We start from the raw sequence: 9,664 nt of genomic DNA on the forward strand, positions 1-9,664 counted from the left end.
CTTCTATGACTTCTCACTTGTGCGCTCTGCCTCTTAAACGAACTATTATCTGCAATGTTCGCTTTCTTTCAAACTCTCTAACTATACCTATCTTTTTTAATCTTGTCTCCTCTCTTTAAAAAGAGACAAAAGTTTGCATTACCCCTAGATTAGAAGCTTCCTTTTCTTTGTAATACAAATATGTTATAAAACATGAAAGTACATGTAATACTGTAATATGCAATACTGTAAAAATCCAAAATTAACATGTAAAAATCGAATTATGTTGGAATTTGATTGACAGCTAGGTCTGTGTGTGTGCTTGTGTGTGTGTGTGTGTGTGTGTGTGTGCGTGCGTGCGTGCGTGCGTGCGTGCGTGCGTGCGTGCGTGCGTGCGTGCGTGCGTGCGTGCGTGTGTGTGTGTGTGTGCGCGCGCGCTTGTGTGTATGCGTGTGTGCGTGTACTCATAATATCTAGTAATTCATAAATTTAGAAATTATTCTAGAAAGAAAATAATTTTTTCCATCCATTTCATCAATCCATCCGTCCATCCATCCATTCATCCATCCATTCATTCATCCATCCATCCATTCATCTATCCATCCATACTAACATATAAGCATACCTACATACATACATACATACATACATACATACATACATACATACATACATACATGTTGGAGTGAGAAAGAAACGAGGAAGGTACCAGATAGTCATGCAATGAGCTAGAAACAACAACTAAATCTCCTTTAAGTCACACACCTTTTCTTTTAAAAATATTTTATATATATATACTGAAAAGGCGTTACCTATGGTTTTTAAGTAGGTAGTGCAAAAGAAATTGGCCAAAATCGGTTCGGATCGTTGTGGTAAAGGGGGGAATAAAAAAGCTCATAGAATTTCAAAAATTTTTTGTCATAAAAAGCTACACCCCATCATTATTTCCAAGGGCGTGGTAACAAAAAAAAAAGAATCCGAAAAATCCTCTTCGAAGTGGCGAAAATCCAACTTGGGTGGGCGTCCTCATCCAAAACTCCGCTCATATATGCATGCATATATACACACATACACACACAAACACACACAAACACATATGTGTGTTTGTGTATATGCATGTGTGTGTATGTATGTATGTATGTATGTATGTATGCATGTATGTATGTAAGCAGGCAGGCAGGTAGGTAGGTAGGTAGGTAGGTGTATGCATGCAAGGATGGATGGAGGGACGGATGGATAGAAGAATTGTTTTTTCTTTCGTGAATAATTTCTAAATTTATGAACTACTAGAATTATAAGCAAATTGACTCCTTGTTTCTTTGGAATTGCTCAAGTGATGTACCTGCTTTTGAGATCCCAAGCAGGGTCGAAAATCGATTAAAAGTTATTCACCATTTTTTTAGACTACGGAGAAATACGTGAATTTTTCGTGTTTGTATGTCTGCTACGTAAGTTTATACAAACATACATTGTTATATACACATACTCGCATATATATACTTATATATATATATATATATATATATATATAGAGAGAGAGAGAGAGAGAGAGAGAGAGGACATTTTTTCAGACTACAAAGAAATACGTAAATTTTTCATGTTTGTATATCTACTACGTAAGTTTATACATACATACATTGATATACATACCTACGTGTGTATATATATATGTGAGTGGATGTCTGAGTGGATATATGCGTGTGTGTGTGTATGTGTGTGCGCGTGCGCGCGCGCGCGTGTATGTATGTATGTGTGTGTTTCTGTGTTATATCTGACGGATGCTTTGAGATGCATCATTAGTCGTGTTTCTGCAGTCACAGGAAATTTCAGACCTTTCAACATCAGACCCTCTCGTCCAGTTGACCCAGCTGGAGTTGTTCAAGTCTCAGCTTACGTCCCATTAGTAAACCATTGACCTGACCTCTTTATCCAAAACCACCTAGTAGTCTTTTCTGAATCTTCAGTAATGAAATTTGTGCCCCCCACCCCTCTTCCCTACACCAGTAACTCCAAGCTCAGTCAGAGCTTTGCAGAAGGAAAGCCTCACAAAGCTCCGGCAGCCCACTTCAGTTTCTTCGCACTGTACCTACCAACCCTGCTTTTTCTGCACAGCTCTATCAGCTCCTAGTATTTAGTAAATTTCCTTTCATGATATTCCTCCATGAAATTCTCACCTATTTGATGGGATTTGAGTAGATTACAATGTTTGAGAGGAGTATCTTTTGTACATGATCGGGAAACTTTAATTATTCCATAAGTTCCACAGGTGCGACAAGTTCTGGAAAGTAAGCATAATGGTCGTTGAAGTTTCAGTAAACTGGACTTCTCTCCGACTCTGAGAAAAGTGATAGCCTCTTTCCTTGGATGGTATTTACTGGACTAAATGTCTATCGATATCCCCCTCTGCAACCACCTTGGTACCTGGTCATGTCGTCAGCAGTAGCGACCATCGGTTAAGGCTGTAGGGCAGCTACTGAAAAGATGCTGAAGGAACCTTCTTTCAGTACAAAAGCGACAAGTTAGTACCTCACACTTTTCTTACTTGTGAAGATTTGTTGGACTTAGTAAAGCCTAGATGAGAAATCTGATGCACTGGATGCCAGCCCGCGATAGATCTGACCTGCATATTGGCCTACCTTCAGGCTCCTTGTTGGCAGATTCCCACCATCCTGCTAGCCCTTGCTTCCACTAGGCGTGAACGAATTTATTCTTGGAGGACCCCTCTACCATAACCGTCCCTCTGCCACCTGCAACTGTTTAGCAGCACTCCACTTCCTACCTGTGCAGACTTCAATGCCATCATCTGCTATTTTGGTGTCCTTGAAATTTCTGTACTTCATGATTTCTTTCGTTTTTGATACTACAAACCCCTCTGACAGGCCGCTGAACTGTAGTCGTAAGTTGTTGGTTGACCCATACAGAGCCATACTCACCAGACTATACAAAAACTGCTGATTTTTCACTCAAGAGTTACATCCTATAATGATAGGAGCCACAAAGTTCTGAGCAGGATGACATACTGGTATACCTAAACCTGGAAGCGACCAGGCAATCTTGTGTTATCAACCTTAATGATTCATCCAGTTCTCAAAGTTTTTGCTGGTTCTGCAGATAGAAACTGTCCTTCAGGCTGCTGTCAGAGGGTTTCTCCTAACTCTTGACTGGTTGTTTTGTTAAAGTTAGGTTGGCAGTGTCAAATGCGAAACTTTTCCACCACTTCCTTTTTTTTACAGTGCAAGAGGCCTTGACTTTGATGATTTGAAGCTGATCCTATATCCATATATGAGTATGTGTATATAATATTAATGTGCGTTTTACACACACACACATACAAACATATATAGGCGCAGGCGTGGCTGTGTGGTAAGAGACTTGCTCCCAACCACATGGTTCCGGGTTCAGTACCACAGCATGCCACCTTGGGCAAGTGTCTTCTACTACAGCATCGGGTCGACCAAAGTTTTGTGAGTGAATTTGGTAAACGGAAACTGAAAGAAGCCTGTCGTATATGTGTATGTGTGTGTGTGTGTCTTTGTTCGTCCCTCACCACCACTATCGACTGACAACCGATGCGGTGTGTTTTCGTACCTGTAATTTAGCGGTTCAGCAAAATCCCCGATAGAATAAGTACTAGGCTTACAAATAATAAGTGCTGGGGTCGATTTCTTCTATTAACAGCCTTTAAGGTAGTGCTCCAGCATGGCTGCAGTCAAATGACTGAAACAAATATAAGAATAAAAGGATATATGAATATGTATGTACATCAAATGACAGTCATTCAAAGGGCAACTACTTAGCCAAAAACAGAAATAAAGACCCTCAAAAAATAATAGTCTGCAGTGGTCATAAAAATCATTTAATAATGTAGACAGCATAGAATATGCTCGTGTGTCGTAAAAAGTCAATTTTGCAGTTTTATAGCAGACTCTTTCTGCTTGATAAAGGTTAACACCACAAGTTATTCGTCTGTTTTTCATCCGAATTTATTAAGTTATGTCCCTTTGATTTATCTTTTCGCGCGTTAATCAAGTTGTAAACATGGCGGGCGAAGAAGAAATGATTGTTGACACTCCTGAAAAGAATACAACTCAACCCAAAAAATCTGGTGGTTTCGAACTACCATGGTAAGTTACAGCTCATTGTTATTTTTGTTACTTTATTAAAAATATTTTATACTATATTTGGGTAATACATTTGATTGAAAACGTCGATACGTATTGCTTTGCTTCAAGTTCTTTACTCTCAATCAACATGATTCGTTTGTAGGAAATGTTTTGTGTATAAATTTAACATAGGAATTTTTCATGAATTATCTGCAGATACTTGCAGTAATACTGATGTCATATAAGGGTATAACTACAGATTTAGAAGAGAACAAATATGAGATTAGGGATTTAATTCTATCTTCAACCCTCTTGTAAATTTTCAGATTAACACCCGCACGATTTTCACTAGGCTGTTAGGGTTAGGGAATTCCGTCCCTAATCCTGACCCTAACACCCTAGTGAAAATCGTGCAGGTGTTAATTCGAAAATTTACCAATTTTTCTTTCTTGATCGTCGAATAATTAATTTTTTGGAAAATAATTGATAATATCTTTATATTAGCCATCTCTTGCTCCAATATAAGGTCTGGAATCGTCTTAGATTAAATAAAGCTTTAGATTCGCTGCAAAGTTAGGAGTTTAGTAAATTACTTGTCCAGTATCTGTGTTTTGTTTCCTTTCTGTTGTGTACTTCAGAATTAGCTGCCACAAATACGTTATAATATGCAAATTGATATACCCGATTTACTTCTGTGATTAGTTGGTTTATAAGCAATATCGCGGAGGACAGTTAAAGAGGCTTTTTTTTTTTTGATGTCTATTAAATACAGTTTTTTTATACAAAATCTCGTTATATTCAGTGGTACGCAATAACATTAGGTTATGCTATTCGAGTACTGAACTTCTGAAGCCAAACTTGGTAAAAAAAAAAAAAAAAACTATAAAGGTTTGTTGATAGCAGAAACTAAAGTATCTGTAGTCCCCTGTAGAATATCTACTCGTTTTTTTGGTTTCTTGCACTGTAAAAAAAGAAGGAAGCGGTGGAAAAGTTTCGCATCTGACACTGCCAGCCCAACTTTAACAGAGTTTGGGGACTGACAGCAGCCTGAAGGACAGTCTCTATCTACAGAACCAGCAAAGTCATTACCTGCTGTAAGTACAGGAACCAAATGAATCAGTTATATTTCTCTCCAGCAAATTTGATTTGGTCTTGTACCTGATAAGAATCAATATTACAATGAAATTTAAATATCTTGAATTTTTAGATTAGATTTCTCTTTGAAAATGCATAAACTAAAACTGAAAAATACAGTATTGACTAGATATATTAAAACAAATATGAAAATGTAAATATTGCAAATATTTACATATTCTGTCTCTAAACTATCGATGACTCTTATTTTAATGGTATGAAACATAATTTGTCAGTAATACCAAAAGAAAACTCTTAGTTATCTTATTCTGATTTAAACTTTCAGGATCTCAAACAATAAAACCTGTGAAACACTAACAATAGTTTTCCAGCACCACTATGTACCATTATCAATACAATATATTCTGCATTTTCATATATTAATAAGACAAAGAATGAGATTATTGTATACCATACTCAGGTACACTACAACTCAACAGCAAAGGATAAAAGTGAGATCAGAAAGCAGCCATCATCATCATCATCATCATCATCGTTTAACGTCCGCTTTCCATGCTAGCATGGGTTGGACGATTTGACTGAGGACTGGTGAAACCGGATGGCAACACCAGGCTCCAGTCTGATTTGGCAGAGTTTCTACAGCTGGATGCCCTTCCTAACGCCAACCACTCAGAGAGTGTAGTGGGTGCTTTTACGTGTCACCCGCACGAAAACGGCCACGCTCGAAATGGTGTCTTTTATGTGCCACCCGCACAAGCCAGTCCAGGGGCACTGGCAACGATCTCGCTCGAAAATCCTACAGGAGCCAGTCAGGCGGTACTGGCAACGGCCACGCTCAAAATGGTGCATCTCATGTGCCACCCGCACAAGAACCAGTCCAGGGGCACTGGCAACGATCTTACTTGGCTTGCCGGGTCTTCTCACGCACAGCCCATTTCCAAAGGTCTCGGTCCGTAGTCATCGCCTCGGTGAGGCCCAATGTACGAAGGTCTTGCCTCACCACCTCAGCCCAGGTCTTCCTGGGCCTACCTCTTCCACGGGTTCCCTCAACTGTTAGGGTGTGGCACTTTTTCACGCAGCTATCCTCCTCCATTCTCACCACATGTCCATACCAGCGCAATCGTCTCTCTTGCACGCCACAACTGATGCTTCTAATGTTCAGCTTTTCTCTCAAGATACTTACACTCTGACGGGTATTCACATTGACATTACACATCCAACGGAGCATACTGGCTTCATTCCTTGCGAGCTTACGTATGTCCTCAGCAGTTACAGCCCATGTTTCACTGCCATCATAAGCCCAGTAAATAAATACAACAACGAAAGCCAGAAGTGCATGCATAATACACAGGAGTGGTTGTGTGATAAGTAGCTTACTTACCAACCACATGGTTCCAGGTTCAGTCCCACTGCATGGCACCTTGGGCAAGTGTCTTCTACTATAGCCTCGGGCCAACCAAAGCCTTGTGAGTTGATTTGGTAGACGGAAACTGAAAGAAGCCCATCATATATATATATATATATGTGTGTGTGTGTGTGTTTGTCCCCTCAACATCGCTTGACGACCGATGCTGGTGTGTTTACGTCCCCGTAACTTGGCAGTTTGGCAAAAGAGACCAATAGAATAAGTACTAGGCTTACAAAGAATAAGTCCTGGGGTCGATTTGCTCGACTAAAGGCGGTGCTCCAGCATGGCCGCAGTCACATGACTGAAACAAGTAAAAGAGTAAAGAGGATGATACATAAGATGGCAACAGTGAACAGTGAAAGCCACATAAAGAAGAGGAAAGGGTGAGTTAGCACATAAGAAGTAGCAGTGGCAAATTTCAGGAAGCATGAAAATTTTTAAGGATGCTGACAGCTAAGAACTGCCATGGGTAATTTATTCAATACTTCAATAATTCTGAGTGTGAAAAGAATGTTTCTGAAGGTCGTGGATGCTGCACTGTTTTCTGATTATCCACTAATAATATTGAATTCAAGAAGATGGTCAGAATTGCTATCAGTAGATTGTGTCTAGATATTTAAAAGCAAAGGTGATCCCAAAATATTTAATTCACAAGTTTTTGTTTACTCTAACAAGATCACTGAAATAATTATAACTTGAAAATTCCTTCAAATGTATTTATGAATTCTTGCTTTTCAAATTTAATTGAAGTGTATGTTTATCAAAGTCCTCATTAGAAATATAGATTCATTCCTATTTGTATCTTACTTTATACACTAACAATAACATTCTTCTTCTTTGTTTAGGGTAGAGAAGTATCGTCCAATTCTGCTAAAAGATATCATCGGAAATGAAGAAACTGTAACCCGTCTTGCAATTTTTGCCAAAGAAGGCAATGTTCCTAATGTTATAATAGCAGTAAGTTTAAACATCTTACAAACAATTATTATGCTATTATTTTCAATATCTTTTTATTGTCTATTATACATCCCTGTCATTATGCTACCAAAATTAATTAGATCAGCCAACATTTAAGGAAAGACTCTTAACATTAATTTCATAAAGAGAGTTAGGGATCATCAGAATCATTAGAACATTGAACTGAAACACCTTGTGGAACTTAGTTAAAGTCCTTTGTATTCTGAACTCAAGTCAATAAAATGAAGTACTTGTAAAGTACTCATCATCATCATCGTTTAACGTCCGCTTTCCATGCTAGCATGGGTTGGACGATTTGACTGAGGACTGGTGAAACCGGATGGCAACACCAGGCTCCAGTCTGATTTGGCAGAGTTTCTACAGCTGGATGCCCTTCCTAACGCCAACCACTCAGAGAGTGTAGTGGGTGCTTTTACGTGTCACCCGCACGAAAACGGCCACGCTCGAAATGGTGTCTTTTATGTGCCACCCGCACAAGCCAGTCCAGGGGCACTGGCAACGATCTCGCTCGAAAATCCTACAGGAGCCAGTCAGGCGGTACTGGCAACGGCCACGCTCAAAATGGTGCATCTCATGTGCCACCCGCACAAGAACCAGTCCAGGGGCACTGGCAACGATCTTACTTGGCTTGCCGGGTCTTCTCACGCACAGCCCATTTCCAAAGGTCTCGGTCCGTAGTCATCGCCTCGGTGAGGCCCAATGTACGAAGGTCTTGCCTCACCACCTCAGCCCAGGTCTTCCTGGGCCTACCTCTTCCACGGGTTCCCTCAACTGTTAGGGTGTGGCACTTTTTCACGCAGCTATCCTCCTCCATTCTCACCACATGTCCATACCAGCGCAATCGTCTCTCTTGCACGCCACAACTGATGCTTCTAATGTTCAGCTTTTCTCTCAAGATACTTACACTCTGACGGGTATTCACATTGACATTACACATCCAACGGAGCATACTGGCTTCATTCCTTGCGAGCTTACGTATGTCCTCAGCAGTTACAGCCCATGTTTCACTGCCATGTAGCATGGTTGTTCGTACGCATGCGTCATACAGTCTGCCTTTTACTCTGAGTGAGAGTCCCTTTGTCGCCAGCAGGGGTAAGAGCTCTCTAAACTTTGCCCAGGCTATTCTTATTCTAGCAGCTACACTTTCAGCGCACCCACCCCCACTACTAACTTGGTCGCCCAGATAGCGGAAGCTATCGACTACCTCTAGTTTTTCACCCTGGAATGAGATAGAAGTTGTTTCCTGTTTGTTTGCAGTCTTTATTGCACCTGAACATCTGCCACAAACAAAAACTAACTTGCTAGTTAACCTGCCTTTGATGTTGCTGCACCTCTTATGTGTCCATAGCTTGCACCGGGTACATCTTATAGAGTTACTACCTACTCCTTTTCTACATACTGAGCAGGGCCATCTACCTGAAGGGGTTTGTGTTTTATCTACCTTCCTACTTATTAGGATTTTGGTTTTAGCTAGGTTGACTCTAAGGCCCTTCAATTCTAGACCTTGCTTCCACACCTGAAACTTCTCCTCTAGTTCTGATAGTGACTCCGCAATTAGGGCAAGGTCATCAGCATAGAGGAGCTCCCAGGGGCAACCTGTCTTGAACTCCTCTGTGATTGCCTGGAGGACTATGGTAAATAATAGGGGGCTGAGGACGGAACCTTGGTGGACCCCTACCTCTACCCGGAATTCATTGCTGTACTCATTTCCAACCCTCACCTTACTGGCCGCATCTCTGTACATGGCTCGCACAGCTCTCACTAGCCATTCTTCTATCCCAAGTTTCCTCATTGACCACCAGATAAGGGATCGGGGGACCCTGTCAAAGGCTTTCTCCATGTCAACGAAAGCCAGGTACAGAGGTTTATCCTTGGCTAGGTATTTCTCTTGCAACTGTCTCACTAGAAATAAGGCATCAGTAGTGCTTTTACCTGGCACGAACCCAAACTGCATCTCATCTAAATTGATTCGCTCCCTAATTAGTTGGGCTATGACCCTCTCTGTAACTTTCATAACCTGATCTAACAGCTTGATGCCTCTATTTAATCAGCTATACTGTCATTCCCAAGTGGAGGCGCAATAGCCCAGTGGTTAGGGCAG

At 40.7% G+C, this 9,664-nt stretch overlaps 1 protein-coding gene across 1 annotated transcript in view; it reads left to right on the forward strand.

The window, feature by feature from the left end:
* Positions 1-3,950: 3,950 nt before the first annotated feature.
* The window catches only part of LOC106870562 (replication factor C subunit 2), a 14,917-nt gene continuing 9,203 nt past the window's right edge, over positions 3,951-9,664 (forward strand). The window contains exons 1-2 of the mRNA XM_014916688.3: positions 3,951-4,103; positions 7,431-7,542. Of these exons, the coding sequence (XP_014772174.1) occupies positions 4,018-4,103; positions 7,431-7,542 (198 nt within the window). The 5' untranslated portion in view covers positions 3,951-4,017. The remainder of the gene's footprint in view (positions 4,104-7,430; positions 7,543-9,664) is intronic.

Source organism: Octopus bimaculoides, chromosome 1, assembly GCF_046866305.1.
Source record: "Octopus bimaculoides isolate indiv1 chromosome 1, ASM4686630v1, whole genome shotgun sequence".
Taxonomy (NCBI): Eukaryota; Metazoa; Mollusca; class Cephalopoda; order Octopoda; family Octopodidae; genus Octopus; species Octopus bimaculoides.